The sequence below is a fragment of the Nipponia nippon genome, unplaced genomic scaffold (genome assembly GCF_047370975.1).
Source record: "Nipponia nippon isolate SJK-2023a ecotype South Korea unplaced genomic scaffold, ASM4737097v1 scaffold_4, whole genome shotgun sequence".
Classification (NCBI taxonomy): Eukaryota; Metazoa; Chordata; class Aves; order Pelecaniformes; family Threskiornithidae; genus Nipponia; species Nipponia nippon.
In genome coordinates this window covers 58671353-58695506 of record NW_028262358.1, presented here as the reverse complement: position 1 = coordinate 58695506, position 24154 = coordinate 58671353, and the positions used below count along the sequence as shown (strand labels likewise).

The window sequence follows — 24154 nt, the reverse complement described above, 5'->3', positions numbered from 1 at the left end:
CACCTCAGGGGAGTAATTTGTGTAAACATTTTAAAAGGAACATTTTTTTTTTTTAATGCTGACACACTGCTAAGGTGGCTACTTGATTACAAACTGTGAAAATGACTGCGTTAGGCTGCACTCACAAATCACAGTGTACTGACCAAATTGCCCTGTGCTTATCTGTGCCAGGTCTGCAGCATGACAATATTTCCTCTCTCTTTTAAATGTCAAAGTATGATTTGGGGGGTTGTTATTTAAACACACTGACCTGCACAATAACCAGAAGTACTTTATTTAAATCTGTCTTGAGCTGGGACTAGCCTTAAGCGCTTATAATCTGTCATACTTTGACACCAAATGGGTTATTATAATGAGAGTAATTCAGGAGTGAGACCCGTGAATGCTTTCTCCCTGGAGAATTTACACATAAACATGTGTATGCAGATACATATGCTCTTTTGTTATGGATTTTCCTTTTGCTATGTTATGGGCTTCCTTGGAGAAGTGAAACTGTTTCTGTCATTAGGGAGAACTGGAGGAGGGCGAAGAGAGCAAGGGAAAACAAACCCCAACATTGCTTACTTTGCTTGGACTGGAAGTTCATCGATGCGTCGGCGCTGTTAGCAAAGGCCAAGACACACGAAATCTGAATATTGGCTTGAGCAGCTATAAAACGGCATTAAAGCCAGTTCCCACGTAAATAAAACAAACAAATTTAACATCGCTATATCTGAAAGCTAAGTATCCCCCTCTCGCTAGCTGCTACTTTACATGTACTAACCTGGATTTACATTTCCCCCTCTGTTCCGTGGGGAAACTCACCACTCACAACAACACAGTTTTAAAAAAGCACCCACGAAAGCTGGTTATGTGACAGGTGTTAGGTCTGCCACAAGATTTTTTCCATTTTTCAGGTTAGAAGGAAAAAGAAAATTTTATACTTGTGTGTGTGTGCATGCGTGAAAAGGGGAGGCCAAAGCTCTGAAGTGCATTGGCACTGACAAAACACTAGGAAATGTAAATGGAAGAGCATCCAGATTTGTACTGGGGTGCGTGTAAGCATGTGTGCCTGCTGACATCAGGCACGCAGAACCAACACCAAACTACTCCTCCCAACGACCGGGCCTAAATGGCAACGCTAAAATGGGGAATAATTTTCTAGCATCATAATTATGTGATAGTGCACATCACCCTGTAATCCACTGCAGTCTGGCTGAGCGTACTGCCTGTTTCCTTCGTCTGGCTGATCTGAAGATTATTGTGTAAGATACTTTTTGTAAGAATAACAGAAATAGCCTTTCTAAATATATTCTTTTTCTTCTGATTACGCAAATACTTGTGCCTTTAGCATCATCACCGTTACTTAGATTTCACCAAGAAACAACCAAGGAAGGAGAAGAAACTTAAAAATTAGTTGTTCCTACCAGGCTGATTCAATGCTCAGTCCCTCCGAAAAGCAGTCACAAAAACTTATTGTTTGTTTACATGCTATTGTTATCAATTAACCTTTTTTTCCAGTGACAATATCTGCCCGACGGGCTACCTACTTGCTAGTCATTTAAAGCCCAATAAAACACAGGAGCGTCACACCACACCCAACACTGGAAGAGCAATGTAAGAGACAGGTGTAATTCCTGAGTACTGATGCTAAGAACAACACAGCTACACATTTGTACTGCTGAATGCATGCTGAGATCAGAATAAATCTCCCTATCCCATTTTACAGATAACAATAACTGAGGAAGAGATCCAAGACTAATAATGGTCTAAAATATGGCCAGAAGAATAATAAAGTAGTTGAATACAGTGAGGAAAACATAGCGCAAGCCTGCAGAAGAATAAATCCTTAACTTCATTTGATCCTAACGATATAAGGGTGTGTGACTGAAAAACATGAAGGATATTTAGTGAAATACTGTAGGGGTTTTGGGGGGCAGGTTTTGTTGGGGTTTTTTGGGTTTTTTTAGGTTAAAGCTATTTGATTTTGTTTTTATAAAGCTCCTTTTGTGTTAATTAAAGTTTTTTTTTTTGTTTGAATTTCACAGTGACCGCAGCATTTGGTCACCAGTCTTCAAACCCACAGGGATTCCCTGAAATGCCTTAACTGCGCAGCATTCTTACAAGTGCAGCAAGACCTCCGCATTTGTGTAAGAACAAACCAAGCTGTTTGTACTCAGGGCAACCTGTACTGGATAAACACAGTATAACGCCGAGTGACAGAAGACGTGGGACTACTGAAAAGCAGACCAAGTCAAATGGCTTGTAATCCCATCGAAGCTCCGCTCTTAGTGATCCCTGCCTACCTTCCTGACCACGCGGATTTAAACAGCAGCTCTAATGGCAGCTGCTTGCACACTGTCCCCATCAGGCATGATATCGGAGTACTAAAAGGAGACACGCTTCTTAGCCCAAGTGGAGTGTGTGATGGGTAAAAGAGGGCTGCTGTAATCTGTCTGGCAAGCAGGAGCATGCACAAACTGGGTTTATAACGAAAAAAGAAATTTGCCCTGTATGGCATGATGCAGTCAAGCTGAACCAGAATGCCAAGAAGGGTGATTTAGCCTGGTGTGACTCGATATCCAAATGGGAATGACTCATATGACTATCTCACTATGCACCTTCTATTTTTGTGCATGTTTATAAATAGCTTTATGAAAAAGTCGGAAGGCCCTATGAACTCTCTCCCAGAATGATTACTTGAAAGTGGGTAAGAATCTGTTCCCAGCACACGAACAGCCAGGAGGTCACCAAAGCGTGGTGCTAGAAAGCTACAGGACGCTAAGGACACGCTGCGTGTTTCACTGATTCAGCTCCCTCGCGTGTGGCACTGTCTCGGGAGAGGCTCGACCCCTGCGCTCCCTCCTCCTCCACCTGGGGATGTGGACCTCCTGCCGCCTCTCACCACCTTCTCACAATGTTCAGTCACATCCTCGCACTGTTTTTGAGCACCACTGCAGCTCCACGGAGCTCACTGTGCTGGCAACCAGCTGAAAACCTAATAAAAACCCGATCGTTTCATGCCAGCTCTTCAGTGTACCTTTTCATAGTAAAATGTCATCTGGCTGACGGCACACTGAACGCAACTGTGCATGTGCAGCAGCATGGCGAGGAAGTTCTCTAAAGGGATTTCCCAACAGACACATTTTCACTTACCTATCTTTGCCCAATAGCCTGGAGCTGTTATATGTTTATCAATATTATTACTACCACTATTACCATCAGTCTCGGCACTTTGGCACTCCAGACAGTTTCAGAAGAGCAATGTGGTGCATATGTCAGCACGGTTTCAGCTGGCTCTTTTCTTCATCTTTGGCTCAGAAGATGCCTGAAACCTACTGTGACAACTGCAACAGGTATTTAATGTGTTAGTAAAACTGCTGGCCATCATTAAAAAAATCTTATTGCTGTTCTGTTACCATTTAATATGATTCTTACAAGGTTACTTATATGTTCAGTCAGAACCAATACTCCCATCTGAACTCCACCAATAAACTACAGGCCTCTTCCCACTCATATTTCCTCAGGCAGCATTGCAAAAAAAAAAAAAAAAAAATTGTTTAATTTTCTCTCCATTGTAAAACAACCCAAAACCTTAAAACCGCTCTAAAACCTGAAACCCTCCTACCATTTTTTATGTCTCTCCCTTTCTGTCACAAAAATCTTAGGCTGTTCAATCACAGTCTGGTACTTGCACAATGTATGTGCCAAATCACACAGAGCAGTCACAGAATTAGCTTTCTTCATGAGTCCCATTAAACAGATGGCTATTCTCATGTTGGGGTTTTTTTTTGTCGCCCCCCCCCCCCCCCCCCGACCAGTGCTGCGATTTAAACTAGTAGATCTTCTGGCTAACAGGCAAAAAGACAAACAGTGTGAAAATCCAGTTTCCTCATCTGAAACATTTCTTGCCACCCAAGAAAGAGTACTCAATCTAAAGTCCCCCCGTATTCTTTACTTTTATACAATAACAATTAATAAAGTACTGCATTCTTAATGCCCTAAAGATCACCTTTTGAAGCACAGAATTTCTACGCAACATCCGACTCCGAGGCAGAATGTTAACAGACTACACAGAGTCCTACACTGCAATTTTGTTTCAAAATAATTAGTACTTCTACAGAGGGCAACAGCTCTTCTAAATAACCAAACCAAGCCAAAAATAATCCTGACACAATAATAATCGAAATAGAAGTGCCTCTAAGATGGCTGAAAATTCTCATTCATGACTCTGAAAGTCACTCTTCCTTCCCAACATACTCCTGCTTTCACAATTTAAGAATGGTTACTCTCCGAAGGAGGGCAGGAGTAGGACTCTTGAGGTCTGTGGTTAATCTCTAATGGCATGAAAAGCATACAGCAGTCTACTTGATTGATGAGTAACCAAAAAAGAAAAAAACGTCTCCCCAAATCACTGGTTGCCTGCCTGAGCTCTGCAGCATAGTGACATCCAGGGCTCCAAAATGATGGATTTACCTTGTACTAAAACAAAATTCCAGATAAAAATATATTTCTCTCAGTCTCCCACAAGAAATGGCTTTGGTTAGCTCAGCATGTAAAGTTTCTTGCAATCCTTACACGATTTTATCAGCAATTTTGAGCTGATCTACAAAATGCATCTCCATTTAAAAAAAAAAATCACAGCAGTGTGATTTCCAGCTCTCCCTTTACTATAATAAACACATACAAGCTAAGTTGTACTTCACCCCTCCTAACATATTGTAGAAAAAAGCCATGTATGGTTCTGATTTGAAAAGCAACACATGAGGAAAGAAGTGCCCTTTCAAAAAAAGAAAGAATAAAAAAATCAGCTTGATATAAATGACTATTTCTCATGAAGAGGGAAGAAGCATGGGTCCTTTTGAAGAAAAACTTGTCAATACTGGTTAATAGCTCCCTTAGAAATTACAGTTACAGTAAGCATTAATATTTGGACTTTAACCCCTCAAATCACACAGAAACTTGGCGTAGAGAGAAAATATTCCACCCGTTACTGAAACGCCGCCAGCCTCAGGTGGAGCAAGCACAGCAGGTATTTGGCGTTCACAGAAACACTGCACAGTCATTTAGGCCAAGAAGCAATACCGCTTCATCCAGCTGAAATCCATCCACTATCCGTGGAGTTTTTTTATTTTGGAAGCCAAATGTAGTTCCATGGACTGACATGTACTGCCTGGATATTCAAACAGCACTAACGGAAAGCAAAGTGGGGCTCGTTTTACGGTGATCCATCAGGATCCCTCAAGGAAATCCAAAGTCTAGGAGTGTTGGGAGGAGCGGGATAGAGGGGAAATGACCAGAGCCTTGAGACTGGAGAATTGTGAATGGCTTGAATTTGAACAGGAGTAACTCCTTCCCTGTGACTGAATGTTAAATGAAAGACCCAGCAGAAAGAGCCTTTCTGCTAGGGGCTTATTTCAAAGGCAACAGATAAGGTACCACGGCACTGGCTCCAATTATGGCTACCAGTCCTATCTTAGCCTGGTTTACTTTGGGGATTTCACAGTTGGCAGCCTTTCATCTAGAAGTAGCCTGGTTTGAATAAGCAAAGAAACTTGAATGAGTACTTAACCTTCCTGCGCTCCACTGCACTTCCCAGCAGAGAAGAACAGCACCTCCAAGCTTAAGGGGAAAAGGGAAAACAATGGAAAATACATACTCTCTCCAGGGATTAAAGCCGGTAAGTTCTACTGTAGCACTTCAAGTCTTCCTGCTACATAACCGCAGCTTTTAAAATGACAATTAGAATTTTAAACGCAAGTTTCAAGATCAAAAGGGCCAGTCTGGAAAATACTGCATAGAAACTGACAGGGTCTAGGATGTGAAACACCTAAAAGAGTTCTGGGTTTTATTTATAATATTATTCTTTTTAAAAAATTTATTCCCCATTTCCGCCTCGTTCTTTTTCCTTTTGACATTTTAATGCACCATGTCCATTACTATATTTCCTCACCAGTACCTTCTAGTCCATCAGCAGTGCTGCATTACCCTGCTGTTGGAGAAAATAATATGGAAAAAGTGCTTTGCTGGCACCAGCGACATGGAATATGAATTATACATAGATAGCAGGAGAGAAATGCTGATGGAAGGTTAGTCTGCCTGTATGTGCGCAAGCGTGTGTGTGCACGTATATACACACAGACTAAAAGGAGACGTATAGAATGCACGCTTTAAACTCATTTACACTAATTGTAACTGTTTTTCTGTACAACAGAAATTCTCTAATATCAGTGCAGCTTTTATACATCTGTTTTAGGACTGAATGAAAACTTACCTAAATTCTTCTGACCTCACCATGATGAGGCTGTAGTATCTAACCAGCTGCTAAGCAGTTTAGAACCAGAACCACATTCTAGACTGCCTAAAAGTATGTCAAACCAGTGCAACACCACACATTACTATAGAGGCTGAACACCATTTCTCAGGTGGCACGAGGAGCAGTGGATGATACTGTAAATATCCACCTCAATTTAGCAACCCAATGACCAGGATTTAAAATGGCCAGAGGTTGCAAATAGCTAAGCTGGATCCCAATTCCTCAGTTTAATAAACTACTATGTCTAAATTGTCTCCTCTAAAATCAATGACACTGAATTCTAAATTCATTCAATCTATAAAAAAAATTGCTTTAATTTACAAAATTGCAACATACAATCCTGAGAATCATATTAAGGTACAGTACACCAAGGTCAAAGATGCTGCCTTCAAAGACAGGATTGCTCCTCATGTAGGCACATCAAAACTCATTTTATAGCAATTAGTTCAGGTATTGATAACAGCAGTTACACCAGCAAGAGGCTCATTTTAGCATCCAGTTGGATGTGTATTTGACAGCCAGCTAGTACTGAATTACATCTTCTTAAGGCCACACTGCTAACAGTATGTAAGCCAGCTATTTCACAACTATGTTTTACCTTTCCATATACTACAGTCACACTGCTAAGACGACGTGCTCAGAATGACACTCACTGCTAGCACAAGAGATGCTGAAAAGAAGACAACAAGCACCTAGCTCCAAAAACGTCTGTTGACTTCAGGTGGCAACCTAATAATCAATTTTCAAAAGTGTGTACTGGGCACTTACTGTAGGAAACAAAAGCTCACAGACAGTGAACCCGTAGTCCTGAAAAGTTTCAAGTTGGGTGTCTACAAACTGAGGAACTCAAAATTGGCTGGTACTAGAAGATATGGGCTAAATTTGCTGCCTTTCACATCAGCAGGGAAAATGCTATCTCTCTCATTTGCTTAAAATTTTTTGCCTTTACTCAAGGCTTACTGTGTTGCAGATCTGTACACACAGAAGTACTTATCTATCACTATAAATACGTGTATTGTTGTAAGAACTACAGTGTGATAAAAGACTATTTTTTTGGAGCCACCTTGTCCTCAGAGGCCTCCGCTGGGTTCTAACCTCCAGCAGCAGAACCAGCCCTTGCGGTCTTGGCCAATGCCAACCTAAGTTATGAAAAGTCCTTCCTTGGAGTTCAGTGGATATATTAGGTCTTCAACACACAATCCTTGCCAATCAATGGATGTGCTGAGACCAAGACAGATATAAAAAGGAGAACACTGTTTTGCAGTTCCTTCACACTGTCTTCCTGAAAATAAGGGGAATTACTATACAGAGTACTAGAGAGTTTTTTAGCGTTGCCTGCTGTAAACTGTTACCCAGATCATGCTAAAACATCCTAGGTAGTGCGAAACCACAGATACTGCTGGTTCAATGAAGAGGTCTTAAAAACTCCTTTTTTTTCTTTAGCCTGACATGATAGGTATCATTTGGGAAGCACCGGCCTGTGTGCACAAGACAGACTAGCACATCATAAGATTTTAGGTTCCAGGGAAGGTATTATGTAGCTGTAGCAATTAATCTAAGCTTAACATAGAGCTGGCTTCAAGGTGAGGTCAAAGGCTAATTCAAATGGTGTAATCCTAGTATCTTCCACAGTCACCACTTTTATTTATATGATTTTATCTTCTCTGATTAAAAGGGTGGTGGTCTGCACTGAGGATGATACCTAGGTATAACTGGCTGACACTCAGATCTTGATCATCCAGCCCTGGTTAACGAACATTGATTTTCTGCCCCAGTGGAAGTGATTTTATTCTGATGCATGCCATTTACATTCATTTTACACAGCTGCTTAGCGTGGCTTGGCAAGGCAGAGGCAAACCAGCTTTCTATGTCTAAATGAGACTCCTGAGCTGGTAAAGGATAGATCCTGTGGATTAACAGCTGAAGATAAAATGTCTCTCCCCTATTGATACTTGGCTACTGATTCAACAAGTTGACCTTGAAAGGGATCACGACCAACTTTACACAAATAGTGCTGTGTAACCATGACTCTGACACAACCATTTCATTTTCTTCTTAATTCTACAGAGGGGCGTGTTTTACAGTAACAAAAATACACCAGTTTTTGAATCCCACAGCTGAATCTTATAAACTCAAGACATTCAAAGAAAAAGGCTGGACACTATTCATGCACTTTGGCATATAACAGTGGATGCCTTTCCAGTTAGACGAAACACTATGGGGCAAGTGCTCTCCCATTTCACTAATTTTTGCTTTTTGAACAGGAGAACTTGTGTTCTAATTTTTTGTTTTGCTTTGTACTTTTTCATATGCACATATATGAATGAAGTTATTAGGGAAAACAAACAAACAAACAAAAGCAGCTACAGAAAACTGGTAATTAAAACCTGTTAATAACCATGAAGGCAGCAGTAATTTGGGTATTACAGATTTCCTACAGAGGTAACAACTGAAATAACATGATGGCAGGGAAGTCCATGAAACTTGAATCTCAGGTGAAGCTGGACTTGGTTGTGAGGGAGCTACAGGCTGGGAGCCAGTGTAGATACTTTCTCCCAGTGCTGTGATTTATGATATGGTTACAGAAATCACAGTGTAAAGGACTCTGGTAAGAAAACAGTAGCTGCATTTCAGGAAAATGTTTTGCACTGGATAGTTAGTGCTCCTAAAAATTATTCTAGTGACTAACTGAAATTTTTCAAATACATGCATGCTCATTACAACATAATAAAACTTTCTTAAGAAACGCTGTCATCACTCCTGCAGTATACCACCTCTCAGAAAGGGATCATACTTTGGGGGTTGCAGCTTGCTGCCCAGGCAGCAATGACAATACCACCACCAAGTCAAAAAAACCGGGGTTGCAGAGCACCGCTGCGAGACAAGAACACCAACAATGAGGGGAGAAAGACGATGCCTGGGTCAGGGGGAGAAGGGATCTCATTCCTTCTCGGTGATGAGGTTCTTCATTTCCCTCTCAGGCACAAGGAAACGGAGCCATGCCAAAAGCCATGCAGGTCAGTGAGCGAGTGACATGCAGATTTTCATCGTATTGTCACAGTGGCGTTAGTAAAAAGAAAACAAAAAACTAGAATCCCCTCTATGGTGCAAGTATTTGTGTATCTTTCACATGATTTTTATATTCCTTCAGCAACCGGATGTTCATAATGTTCATAAACATTAAAAAAAATTGCCAAGGTCCCACAGCAAGTCCAGTTTACATTGCCACCTACCCGTACTGGTCAGGCTGGTGCATCAAGGAAGCCTGAGCGTTGCCATAGCTGGGGTGCTGTGAAGAAAACATGGGGCGTCCGCCAGCCCCAGACTGGCTGGGATAAGCAGGCGACCTAATGTATGGTGGCCTAAAGCAGAACAAAAGAACAGCCTCTTTGGATTTGCTCTGTATCACAAATACGAATCACTGTCAAGTACCTTCCTTCCGTATGCAAGCATGGAGGACTTGCAGGAACAGCCAAAAGCCATTACGCTTTCTGCCCTACAGTTGACTCGAGGGCAAAGAGGAAAACAGTGTGCTTGCAACCCCCTGGCATCAGAGGGGTGTGGCAGGTTTTGCTCAATTTGCAGTTTATAAATAGCCCTTTTGGCAGTATTTGCAATAGAGGTTCGGTGACTGCACAGCCTGCACAGGTGCTGGATCACTGGAATGGGCAGTCTGTGATGAAAAGGCTCTGAAATGGTGCAGTTTTGTCCAGAAACCAAAAGCAGTTTTACAGAAGTAAGGTGTGAGATAGATTTAACCTAGTTTTCGATCAAACACCACACGCTATGCCCAAAGTGTAATTTGAATCGCAACCAAATACTTTCTGCTTATAGCCTAAACCAGGCAGACAGAAGCAGACTTTTGTACATCCTACTAGACAGGTCTGTTAAAAAAACCAACACAAGCAAGAGACTGCTGGTTCACTTCTGCTGAAGTACGGTCTATTTTAAGGGACTACGGTTCTGTATTACTGAACAAGAACGTGACGTACACTAAATTTACTGTTATTGTTTTAAAAGTTTGCTATTGCTTATCACTAGAAGCCACCTGCCTTCCAAACTCGCAAAACAAGAAAGCAACAGATACAGGGACATATCAGCTGCCTACTTCTAGTTTTACATTGTGTCTTGGAATTAGAGCAACTCTAGTGTCCGGAAACATTGGACTTGAATGATAAATACCTGCACGCGTATATGTGCATCTGTGTACACATATGCGTAAATAAATGCAAGATGCTTAATACACACATACACACATAAACACGCTTACCAGGACAGTGCAACCAGCTTTGTGTAATTCTCAAATGTAATGGAACTTCTCGTAACAGAAAAAGATAATAAATACACCAGGAGTTATTTGAGTCCAGGGAAATGCGGTAATTACTTAATCTGAAAAATTTCCCAGAAAATATTATTTCATTGCAAGTATTCAGGCATCTGAAGAATAACCACAGACAGAAAAGTGACTTTGCCAAAATCCATGTGCAAACAGCAACATGCAGTTGTGCTGCCTGACCGGGAGGCAAGAAGACAGATGATGGCTCCAACCTCTACAATCCTGTTTGCAGGTTCTCTCTTCTGGATGCATAGGTGGCAGTTACCAACTCCAGATAACTACAGATTGTTTTTATGCCTCCTTCTGCCTTTCCCTTCCAGCTGCTCCCCTCAGCCTGCCCTCCTCTCCCTCTCTGCATGCCTGCTTAGGGACTAGAGCATCCTGCAGAAGAGAACTGCCATCAGCGCTGCTGCTCACGACATGGGCTGTAAATGCAAGAATTGGTGGGCAGCTTCATAAGCTTCCTTACTCCCTGGCAGGGGCAAGCTGCCAAGGACACGTTGGCCCTCTCTCTACTGGAGATAAAAACTATGTATCCAGCTAACCAATTTTAAGTTGCAGAAGGCTTGTTTTCGACTCCTAATGTCACTGCAACCCTGTGGGTTTTCCCAAAGCCTACAGTGCCAAGAACCAAACTGGAAGCGGCCATCATCTCCATTGTCACAGCTGCTTTTCCAGAGGATAATTCAAACACACAATAGCATGCTTTCCCCTTATGTTTAAGCAAAAGTATTCTTCCCACGTGCCATCTCCCAGAGATAAGGGCACAGGTAGAACATGTATAAACGCATATGCATACACCTATACAGTGCCATTACTTCAGAAATTACAAGAAAAACATTCCTACTCGTTTAAACTCCTTTCACCTGGACGCGTACCTGGTCTGAGCGGAGTTTGCAGCAGCCTGCATCACTGCAGCAGCCGCCTCCTGTGCCTTACGATTCACAGTTGGCATGGGTGGGCCCATCCCGGGGCCTCCCTGCTGAGACATGCCAGGAGAATTGGGGGTCATACTGCTCATGTTGCCAGGAAATGGTCTGCTCTGCATCCCAGCTGATGGCATCCGTCCCAGGGGCATGGTACCGCAAGGCTGGCTTGGCCCCTGTCCATGCATCTGACTGTTGGCATTTATACCCATGCCGGGTCCTGGGCCACTGTAACTTGTGTTGGGCACGCCGCTGTACGTGGGTGGTCTGGAGTAGTTTCCTGAACAAAATGATAAAAAGAACAGAGAAAAGCATTAAACTTTTGAGCAAATAATTCCATTGAGGAAGCTAGCAGCTACAGAACTTACACATGCGAACTGAAGTGAACCACGCTGGCCTCAAAGTCAGGACAACTTTTTCACCATGAGGACAGACAAGCAGTGGAACAAGCTGTCCAAGGTGGTTGTGCAGACTACGTCCTTGGAGGTTTTCAAGACCCAGTTGGATAAGGCCACAAGTAACCTGCTCTGATCTTATATCTGACCCTGATTTGAATACAAGGTCAGCCAAGAACAACTCCTGAGCACCCCTCCAACCTGAATGATCCTATGAACCTGATTTTCACGTACCCTCAAACATTTTCTGCCTAATATATGCAACGGGATAACAGCAAGTACAGAAAAGCACAGCCTCCAGAGAGTTAACAACATAGCACAGAGTACAAAACCACCTTATGCAGTAAAGAGATATGTGGCATGTAAGAAACCCATTACATAAGCTCAAGGGAGAATCTTATTTTTGTAACTTCATGTTCTCATCCTTCATCTTTCTGCAATTTCAGCAACAGGCTATTCTCACCGGCTTCTTGCTCCTAACCGTTCTGCCCGTTTGTGTCAGAGATGCTTTGGCACGGACCGGTGAGGATGGCTGCTGGGCCTGGAGGAACATTCCCGCTCCCTCCTGCCCTACCCTGCCTTCCTGGGAAGTTCAAAGTTTGGCTATGCCAGCAGAAGGGGCGGTAGCTTACAGCACACCTCCTCTGGGAAAACTAGTTATTACAAGAGTAATAAGCAATAGTACAAAGATGCTAATATAAACAGGTGCCTTATGAAGGACGGCACGAAAACCTGGCTGACCTCAATCTACCTTGTCACTGGAGCAAACTGCTCCGCTTGCAGCAGCTTAACTCATTTGAGCGCCGATTTTCCTATCATGTTGAAAGCTCAAGAAAAAGCGAGTGTACAGCATTTGGTGTTACGGAAACAAACCCAAGCAGCATGAGAAAGAGAAAAAAAAAAGGTAAAGATATGATAGAAAAGTATTTTAGGAAACAGATCACATTACACTGCTTCAGTCATCAGTTTTGACTTGTCTTTATTTCCATCTCATCCAGATTAGTGGAAACACGACCCGTTCCCTCCCTGTGGGATGCCGCAGAGCAGAGTTTCCTGACTACTCTTAGATATTCCCACGCTTGTTCAAAGGCAGCAGCCCTTGGACTCTTCCTCTGAACGTGGAGATCAACCACGTCTCTCCTCAGGCCTCAGCTACCAGGCAGAGGAGTCGGTGGCATGCAACTCCCGTTTATATTTAAAATAAATATATTCATCCATCATTTGAATGCACACATAATTAATTCATACGCTCCTGCTGCTGTGCTTTGGCTAATCCTCCCCTCCTCCCCACCCAGTAACTGAGTCACTCTGCTACAAGTTCTGCTCAGCAAGAACATGCGAGACCTACGCTTCCCAAGCAAATGGAGCAACAATTCTCTTCTGTTTTAGAAACCAAGTTTCTGCCTGGGGGTCTTCGCAGAAGGATCCTCAATATGTGGTTCAACAGAGATGAAACGCTTGAGATTCGGCTTTATGCTGACTTCAGACTGCCCTGTCACTTCTCCTCCTCCTCTAGGCTCGGCCGCTGGCAGCTGACTGTTTTCTGTTCAGTGAGCCATCGCCCCTAGCCAGAGTTCTGGTTGCCGAGACACGCTCAAGCCACACTTCTCATCCAACATATGTGACCGCAAACTGAAGGGTTCACTAGTTTCATACTGCTCTGCTTAGCGTTAAAGGTGTAACACACAACTCGATGTTGCTCTGGTTTTCCAGTTGCTTTGTGCAAGAAAGACGTAATGCAGCAAGATGGTGTGTATGTGCGCCCAAAGATTACGCGCAGCCAGTTAACACATTTTATGTACATGCTATGGGTAACACTGCTTCCCAAAGCGAAGCAAATTCCCTCCCTAGACTAGCAGACCTCATATCCATAATCACTGGGAGCTACTGTCAGTCCAATTTACATAAAGCCAATTTGTTTTGTCAGTTAGGGTCTATAAAGTACGATTCAGCAGCGTGCTTGGAGGAGCAAACACCAATGCTAAATACTATTGCTGTTTTGATGCTATTTTGAATTGGGACAAAAAATCTCTTCTTTCGTGTTTTGGCTTCTCCAGCGTAAGCACAACACAGAAAAAACCAGTGGAATCTTCTCCATAAAAATATGTGGCTCAGTTAAAATAGCCCCTAATCATTCATCTCCAGGGATACATGTCCAAGAGCACAGGGAAGTGGTATCTTTTCAGTCAGGAAAACAAGTTTCAATGTTTTTGCCATGTTTTTTTTTCCCTAAGCATTTCCTCAATACCTCAAGTACTAGCTATTCTTATACCTTTCCCAGACCACAGAAAAAAGGCAAAATAAAAGCCAAACAAAATACAAGAGGAATTGCCAGGAATGAGGAGTGCAATCTTATTTCCATGTTTCTCTAATAGATTAGTAATTTGTTGGCAGTGGCTTTGACAGAAAACAGATGGATGCAGCATTAAACACAATGAATGCAGCAGATGCTAGGCCAGCCCACATCAGCTGGACGTGTCAGGCAGCCAAGTCCAAGAGCCCACACTTTTCAAGTGGGTACAAGCCTGGCAACAGCAGCTGTACAATACTGCTGAACAACTCCTCCCCTCCATATCCGAGGGATTTTTGATTCCAACTCCCCCTCGGCAGAGTAGAATTGTACCCAGAGAGATGACATCTCAAATGCATGAGAAAAAACAAAGCAGTAACTGGGATCAGGAGGAAAAAAAAAGTGTAATGAAGATAAACTATAAAAAAGCCTACTAACAACCTGCCAAAGACAGATGTTCATACTTACTGCTGAAACTCTGGTCCACTTTGTCCAGGTTTGCTGAACAAAGTGCTCTGATGTCTTGCCATTTCTAGGCAAGTTGAAAAGAGGGAAATGTGAGAACTACCTGTTAGTTTTGCTCTCTGCTTTAGAGACACAGGTCAGATTCACAGTATTAAAAACAGTATCTTAAAATAATTTTATAATCGTTTACATGTGCACTTAACCATCAAGTCTTTCTTGTACAGACGATTTAAATGTATTGTGAATTCCTCTGTAACTACTTTACCTAGGGGACTTCAGTAGATACAGTCAATATTTAAGTCACAACTCCCCAGGCTGTTGCATATGTGGGTCTCGATTCTGAGGTCCAGACTCTCAAGATACTTAGGGCATCTCACCCTTAAGATGCTACCACTTTAATTAAAATCTCGGATTAAAATCAGTGGGAGCTAGATAGCAAAGTGCTTTTGTGAAATGAGTCCAACATTAAAGGTTACAAAGCACAAATACTCAATTCATATTACTTTACCACGAACAAAAAGGGGTTTAACTTACTGTCAAGTTCTGGGGTTGTGGTTCAGACATATTCAGTAGTGGCTTCTCTCTTGTTACCCCCAAACAGAACAGTTTTACTGCTGAATTGAGCAGGAAAAGTTAGGGAGATGGGATGCACTGTTTTACTGATCTTGTTTTACTGATCCACAGGAAGTTTTTCTCTGCTCCAGTCTTAAAAGACCCAACCGACTACAGCATCCGACTGCTCTCCAGAGTGCATTTCAGGGACATTTTGCTGTGGCAGCAGTTTGATGCTCGGGTCATAGACCAGAGCTTCATTAGCCCCCGAGCTAGATGTTGTCCAAATACAAACCAAAGAGACTGCTTCTTTCAGTAACAACTTCCATTCTCGCTCTGCTTTTTTTTATTCCTGGAGACAGGAAAATGCTGGGATTTAATACAAAATTAAAACTAATGCTCTGTACTGCATGCTCCTGTGTTGTATCACAGACACAGAGAAGTGTGGAGCCAAAGCCATTTTTTATTTTTGTAGGAAATGGTTTCACAGGATTGGACTAGGTCCCCAGTACAGAATTGCTTCCTGGGAAAACATATTCTACTCTTATTATAGATCCAAGTGTCATGTAAACACATGAAAACCAAATAAATCAACCATATGCATGAAATGGATCATTCTGCTCTCAGGAACTGGGGGCTAATTCCTCCAACCCAAACTTGCTGGTGTAGTCTTATTACTACGGTGAGCAATTCCACTGCAGAGAAAGGACGCTAGCCTTGAGCACCGGTTTTCAGGACAGCACATAGTGCAATCTAGCATTCAAACGAAAAGCTTAATGTCACAGAATGCTTTGACACATCTATAAAAATACAAGCAGTCCTGTCGAACTCAGCCTATGCTTAACAATATTCTGGAGGAAGGTCTATGTGAACAAAACATGGAAAACTAATCAGGTCCTTGAGAATTATTTTAGTTTAATAATTTAAGAACTCAGTTGCAACCCTGCTAATTTTTAATATATTTGTTATTTGGGCAATAAAAGGCAAATGGAGTAACATTATTATATATTCATCATTGCTGGCATATAATTGTGCTTTGTAAGAGGGTATGTTAAGAGATGCAATTACAGATTGCTTTCATTAAAAATGAAAAATGCTATAAAAAACTTAAATCCAGGTAAATACATGACTTTGAAATATCACCATCTTCATCCCCGGATTTTATTAATGGTCACATTAGCCTGGTGAAAACATAGCATTCTTCTGCTCTATTTGTTACCTGTAGAGCTGAAAGTCTGCAGGGCCCTAATTTTATGGTGACCAGTGCACAGGATCACCGGTACTCTCCAAGAGCTGGCAGAAGAACACGCTTTTCATCCATCACACTATTCACCAGACCCTTTTGAAACGGCCTGTTAATGACAATGATGCTCATTTTCTTCCTGCCCCTCAAGTTCACTTTTTAATAGCCGTTTCTTCCTGACCGCGACCCATAAAATCATTACATAGGCACTTTCATCTACAGAGGGAGGAAAAGAACTGCTGAACTCAAGCAAAAAAGAAAGTAGTATTCGGCGTGTTACTTAAATGCATTGATTTAGTACAAAAACCTTTCCATTCAATCAGTGTGGATGGCTAATGTTTTACTGCACTTGACACTCACTATTCCCATGGTTCGGAATCTCAGCAGCAGCAGTACAGCTGGAAGTCAGGATAGCACATCATAAATCCACTGGATTTTTACCAGTTAAGCTAGTTGCTCACTGTGCAGATAAAAATAAGCACTTGGACAGCATTTTATGGCCACAAAACGCTTTCCAAATAAAAGGAAAGCACCAGTCAACTGGAGTTAGGTAATTAATCTTCACACATGGCTATAAGGCATTACTAGCCCCATTTTACAGTTAAGGAAAGCGAAGCAGAGAAATGAATCTACTTGCCTAAGTTGAAAGATGGTGTAAAAGGCAGAGCCAAAATTAGAAACTGGGAAATCTTGGCTTGTAGCCCTGTGCTCAGAACACTACAACAAACGCGACCCAGAGATGAAACAGAAAGGAACATTGCGCAGGGCAGCACGGCTCCCTGCAAACAAACATCAGAACTAGTTCTCAGAAACTCCGGAGACGAAAATAACCACCCTTGCTAGCATGGGCAAGGCACCGAGCCCTTACAGAATTTCCCATCACTGGCTCCAGTCCTTTTTCAGGATTTTAAGTAAGAAAGCAATAGTAGGAAGTGCTGAAATAGAAAAGCTTCTTTATATACCTCTAAATAAAATACTGCCCGTTATATATTCTGTGGCTTGACTTCAAGTTCATTAAACCCCTAAACAGATGCATACTTTATAAAGGTTATCCATTAAAGGCAAAACAATAGACAAGTTCAAGGTTGTATGCATTGAATGTCCAGGGGCAGAAATTGTGTATTCTATTTTTGTTTTAGTCCTCCAACAATTCTGTCAAACAAGCAAAATAAAAGGAACTGTCTCTCTCAGTCTGAAGGGTTAGTTAAGATTCACAAACCGTATGCATTAGAGCTCAATATTATATTCCCACAGTAGCCACTGTATTATTATGCTCATTAGCAGACTTTAACCCTCACAGTCACTACGCAATTTCAGATTGGCCTTGGGATTCCATCTAAGAAAAGAAGTCCTATTTTGGGATCGGTGTTGTGACCCTTATTCCATGCTTGGTCAAACCCGGCCTTGTCGCAGAGATGACACGCTTGGGCTCCTAAACAATGGCCCTGGCAATGCAACAGATTCATCATTTCCTTGCCCAATTTAAGGTCACTATTTTTATACAGAGAAAGGTGCTAATAACAGAAGCAGCTTCTTCCACAAGGTGCAGCTCCACCTCTGAATGATAGTTTTGTTTGTTTAGTTTTTTGGGGGGAGGGTGAGGGTATGTGTGTGTGTGTGGTGGTTTTTTTTTTGTTTGGTTGATTTTTTTTAAAGAAATCACATACCTACCTACCTACATGATATATATATATATATATTGTACAAATATATATATATAAAAATTATCATATGTATTACCAGCAAGCATTTTACCTTGTGGTCCATACTGGCTCATCTGAGGCCCATAAGTACCACTTGAATTACTCTGCTGAAAGCTACCGATTCCAGGATGCACCTGGCCTCCAGGTGAGGGGTGTGGTGACATGGAAGGTCCAGTTTGCTGAGGTCCATACTGTGACATTTGGGGGTTCCTCTGTATGCCTGCCATAAAACCTAAAGGGAAAAAAGCGCCAAAGCAAAAATTAATATTCAGGTAACTGTTCTTTATTTAAATAATCTTTGACATTAAAAAAAAACCCAACCCTTTTTAGTTATTTTCAGACTAAAGACACTCAGAAAACTGCTGTTGTTCATACGAACAGAAACAAACGCATCTCCAATCCAGCAAAGCTGCCTCAACAACGAAAACCTGTATACAAGGCTCAAAAACTTTTACTTGTAAAAGAAAGGCGGGGCAGTCCTGCTAAGTTACAAATGGCTGCTAATTTTAAAATTAAAACAATCTTCAGGAAAAAAAATTAAAGGTGATCATCTGCATTACCTAATAAGTAGTAAGGAATTTGCCTGATGACTTGCAGTGGGAGTATCATAACTTCCAAAATTATATGTTGCTACCAAAATGCGTAACTTCAGCATATAGAAATCCACTGTAAATACTCCTATTGCCCACAAACTCTCAGGATCTAAAATTTCCCTTTATGTGAAGACTAGTCATACCAGCCAGAAAAAAAAGTCCTTTTGGTGTGTATTTGTGCTCTAGGTCCTTCTTCTGGTCTGTCCCCAGCACATTTGTATTGCATTCTCTCCTTTTTCCCTTTCGTAAATGTGGTAATGAATCCCAATTTAATTTAAGGTTCAAAAGCTGAAGCAAGAGACGTAGTGAAATGATATAAAATCTAGAAGCTTCATATAAAAGAACAGAACTAAGCCTATTAAATGGGAGAAGAAGAGGGTTTTGTGGCAGGGTTTTTTAAGCTTTCATGAACTGGGAAAAATCCTGCAGTCTTGCCCATGAAATGTCTATGCAGGGATTCTGGTTTTCTAACATTTTACCCTGACAGGTTTTAGTGCTGCTTTCAGCATTGAAGAGGATGGGCTGAGGAGTCAGCAAGGTCGGATTTCTGGAGGAAATTCGCCTTCTTTTCTCTTCTGCTTGCATATTAAATTTCATCTTCCCGTTTCTCTGAGGCACAAGACGAGCGTAGTGAAGGACAGCGTTTGCTCTGCTGCCACCGGCGGCTCACCCGGTGCGCCGCTGCCCGCCGGGCGGATGTGCATCAGCAAGTCGGCACGTCGGTCCCTCCTGCAACTGGTTCAGGCACCCGCGCTTTGAGGCCGCGGAGACCTGAAGCGTTATTTATTAAAGGTGCCCGTTTCCTCTCCCCTCCGCTAATTCTCGTGGCGTGCCTGTGGGGAGGCGTGAAGTTGCAAGCCAAGAGACACCTCGCCTGGCAGCACTAGTTACGCCTTTCCTTACTTTAGGGAGGGAATAGAAGAAAGGTAAGAGCGAAACCCCCCAGACAGTAAGTGGACAACTGGAAGCTGCTGAAAGGAAGATCAGAAAAAGAAAAAAAAGAGAAATGGAGAGAGAGGGGCAAAGCCAAGTTGCGAAGAGAGACAGAAGCGGGTGACAGGAGGAGGGAGAGGTGGCAGAAGGATGACTCTCCCAAAGGGCCGGGGTGTCCTCCCACTGGTTAGCATCAAACGTCACACAGACCGAACGCTCAATGCCTGGTTAATGAAGAGAGGTAATTTTTTCTGAGCCACATACAGACACATGATCAAACTCTTAATTGAAAACATTGAGGCTCCCATGACCAGGCGGCTCAGGGGTCTCTCTGTGGGGACCACAGCTCCAACAAGCACGTCCTGAACTCGAAAGAGTAAGTTTCTTATCCTAGCGCTGCTGTTACCGACATGGTAGGTGACACTGGGTGAACGACCTGCCCGCCTTTCTGTGGGTCAGCCTCCCTGTTTGTACGCTGGTGACAAAGCACTGTATGAAAGGGGACGGTACCCGCGTTGCAGAAACAAAAGGTGGTGTGTGCTTTACCAGAGATCGGGCTTTGAGTCCAAACACATGTAAACAGTTCTTGAGCCCTCCAACAAACCTTTGCTATATAGCATACTTACCCATCCACTAAAACCCTGTCAGAGAGACAACAAACTCAGTGCCGCAGGTCGTAAGGAGAAAAACCAGGAGCTGAGATGATCTTGCACCCCCCTGTGCCCAGTTCTTTCATGCTACGAACAGCTCAACCTATAACGTGCTAAAACTCGTCACAACTGCAAGGTTTGGCACAATATGCACAGAGTTTTCCTGACCTTTGTGCAAGCCCCAAGACAAGGGATTTGATCACACCTGAACTGCAAAGTCAGAGCCTGGCACCTGCTTTGGAGGAAGCCGGACCACACGCACTGGCATGTGGCATGGCAAATAACCGAGGATGAGATGGCGGCTTGAAAACTGCACTGGTTGGAAAACTCCACACTTCTGCAAAGGAAAGCTCATATGACCTTCTCCACCCAGCTTTATCTTGAAACAGACCCCTCGATTTTTAAAATAGTTCCACTCTGCGCACAAATCTTATTACAAAGCCTATGCCTTCTGCCGACAGTGCTGTAACTAATTTAGAAACCTGATACAATCGTATGTCTGTATGAAATAAATGCTCGCATTCCCGACACACATACACCATATATATCACACTCGTGGGATCCATTTAAATGAAAAATTTTGTACTGGTCACGCTAAGTTTTTTATTATAAAGATAGTAAAGTTACTCCTGTATCTAGTACAGAAGTGAGGGTTTTCTGTTCGCTGTGGGCCTTTTAATCTATACGAGAGAACTTTCCAAACATTGTGCTAGTGATAAAGGTTTTTCAGCCCAGTTATTATTGCAGGCAGTGCTTTTCTTAACACCACAAGGACGGATGACACATTGAAAAGCTGTCGTTTGTACGGGTTGTAGTGATTTCCAGTAGTGATGCAGGGGGACTGCTGGTTGTTGAATCTAATGGAGAACATGGACTAATGTCTAATGGAGAACATGGAGAACATCAGTTTTAGCCAGCTCTGCTGTTGTCAGAAGGGCTCCTGAAGGGACTAGAGTAATAAGTGAAATAAATGTTTCCACTCAAATGACCTCTTCTTCAGGAAACTTCTCCTAATCTGTTTCTGATGCTGTGGAGTGGGTTGCGTGGCTAGGTGTACAGTCATAAATAAAACATGCCGGGACCATTCCCTGGCCTGGAGAGCGGCGTGGCACGCTCGTGTCCATCCAGCTAAACCTTCCCACTCAATCCTGGTAGTCTTATCCGTATGACTCCTGTGTGCAGTCCCTTGTGCTGCCTCATCCATGCCCAGGGCTGTGGCTCCAGGAGTGCTGACAGGCATCGGTGCAACCCACGCCGCGGGGCACACCAGTAATTCAACAGCAGTGGTAACTGCGTGATACTACTCAAACGCATGCTCTGGCCTTAGTTTACAGAGATGTTGATTAACACAAGAACGGAACAGACTCCTTATCAGCTTTTGACGTGAGGCATGAGTTTCATCACCCCAGAGGGTGTGAGATACCTCTCAAATGAAGCTGGCTTTGCTGTCTTCTCTTGAGCATGACAGGCAAAGAATTAAGGAAAAGGAAGCCTGAAATTCAGGAAGAGTATCTGTGCCATATTATCTTCTGTCACTGTCTGTACGGTACGCTGATGCATGGCCTTAGAATAGGGCATGCTCCAACCTCCTTCCAGAGAGCAGAGGAGTCCTTTCAGCTATACGTGCGACGTGGAGAACAAGATAAGATCAGGTCCTTACTGTGGTCTGGATTCCATCACAACAAAGAGGAGTCTATCCTCATCTGCCGCCCTGAGAGCCCAGTGAATGTTCAGAGACCAGTGCATGAGTTTGAAGTGTTCCAAGTATTTGCAGAAAGCTCAGATGTCTTAGAGAGAAAAGGGGCTCCTGGGCAAGACGTTAACATTCTTGCATCATAAGGAGAAAACAACATCAATTTTAGAAATCTGATCAGAAATGAAAGGGAGCAGCTGGCATACATTCATTTTTCCTTATTTACACACGTTTTCCCTAGTGTTCAACTTCATTTTATAACCGATACAAAAAGAAATAAATTTTCTTTCCAGAAAATTAGATGTAAGATAAAGTTTGCTTTTGTAAAGAAGGGAAGTAGGATTACATTAGAGCTGCACTGGAGTAAAGGCGGTGGAGTGATTAAGCAGCCAGACCGCATCTGACACGTCAACCTCTGTGACAACAAGGTGGGGTTTTTTGTCTTTTAAATAAACTGCTAGGAAACAGCTATGAGTTAAGACTTTAAAAATTGCAATGGCAACATGCTCATCAGTGAACAAATCTACTCCCTTCCCTTAATATTAGTGATAAAAGAGGTACAGATGATGCTTTACTTGCCATCACAACAGGAGATTACTTACCGAAAAAACACTTGAGTGGATTTTGGCAAACTAAGCTATTTCAGGAGCAGCTGAATAAAGTGAGCCTGCCAGAAGCATTCTCTTCCTTTTTAGTTATTTTTTACATTACATTAACGTACCTAAAGAATGGTTGTCTTTATTAAAACCCAATTTAAAGTTGTAGAGCCATCTTTGCATTTTTTTAGTTCTAAATGAACCAGTAGCATACTATTGACAATTAGCACACCGTAAGTATAATAAAATACGTTTGCATGTTCAAATAGAACGTGCATACAAGGTTTAAAAATGGTCAGGTAGCAGCATATTTTTTTTGTCCTTTTTAGTAAAATATAGAGAAAAATAGGAAACAGGCAATGCTTATGACAAAAGTGTTTCTGCCTCTTTGATAAAGGAAAAGACAAAAATGAAGCTTCTGTTGCCCTATACAGTACTAACATCTGGTAATATACATCATATAGCTAATACCATTTAAGATGCCTCTGTAAAAACATTTAAAATCTTGTTTTTCCCTTATGCATACGTATACTCAAAACAGATAAACAACAGTAAATTACTAAAGCTTCATGAAATTACACACTAAGGTTGCCTTAATTACATTTGTACACTGACCAATACAAAATAATCTGTTTGTTGAATACTATCTCCTTAGCACTAACCAAGAAAAACATCCACCACGTGCTGGGTGTTGCTGCAAAATCTGAAATGGATTCTTTTGATGTTTTAAAGTCTTGGCTTGAACATGAAAAAACCTTCCCAGGAAAGCAGGAGCCCAAACACGAAGGAAGTGACTGCAAAGTAACAAGTTATTGCGTATCAGCTGATGGACAGCAACTGTCTGCTGGCGCACACTTAACCCACGGTCAATGAGAGGTCTTTTGATTTAGCCAGGAATAGTGCATCGATTTTCATGAATGAATTAAAGCTGAAAACACATGGAAGACTTACTCATTTTAAGCTCAGGAAAACTTTGGAGTTTACAGTGACAGCAGATCATCATTAAATTACACATTTGATAAATAAAAAATGAGGAAAGATACAACCTGCAACGGTACTTTGTTAAAAAGAACTTACGTAAGAAAAAATGCATCAGGCTATTACTCTTTCTAGAGAGGCATGCTTAGTGACAGAGCACGGGACCAAAACAACTGAGGAGCCCTTCTGCGCAAGGACAAGGAAGTTCCCCTTGTTCCAGGGCAGAGGCTAAAGAAGGGGCTAGACAGGCTTATTACTCTGAAAACGATGGAATGAGAAAAGCAGAAACAGATTGGATGGATTCATTAATCATCAAATAATTAGAGAAAAATAACATAAAATTATCTCTTTACAAATCAGCTCAAAAAACCGAAATATGTGAAAAGAGGTATTTTCCACTACCTATAAAGGAAAAACTTGTGTGTGTGTGGAATCACACAAATTTCCAATGCTTGGTATGTCAGCAAGGCACTGGCCAGTACCCTTGAGAAAAAAGAGCAAATGTT

General features: G+C 42.1%; 1 protein-coding gene across 10 annotated transcripts in view; it reads right to left on the bottom strand.

The window, feature by feature from the left end:
• Positions 1-24154, bottom strand: part of ARID1B (AT-rich interaction domain 1B) — a 334462-nt gene that overhangs the window by 50911 nt on the left and 259397 nt on the right. For 9 of the 10 annotated variants that reach the window (XM_087773694.1, XM_087773697.1, XM_087773700.1 and 6 more), the window contains 2 exons: positions 18258-18437; positions 11510-11837 (listed from right to left, as the gene is read on the bottom strand). In XM_087773694.1, coding sequence (XP_087629820.1) covers positions 11510-11837; positions 18258-18437 — 508 coding nt within the window. Of the gene's footprint in view, positions 1-9528; positions 9658-11509; positions 11838-18257; positions 18438-24154 lie in introns of all 10 variants that reach the window. The other variant, XM_087773704.1, reaches the window with a different exon arrangement.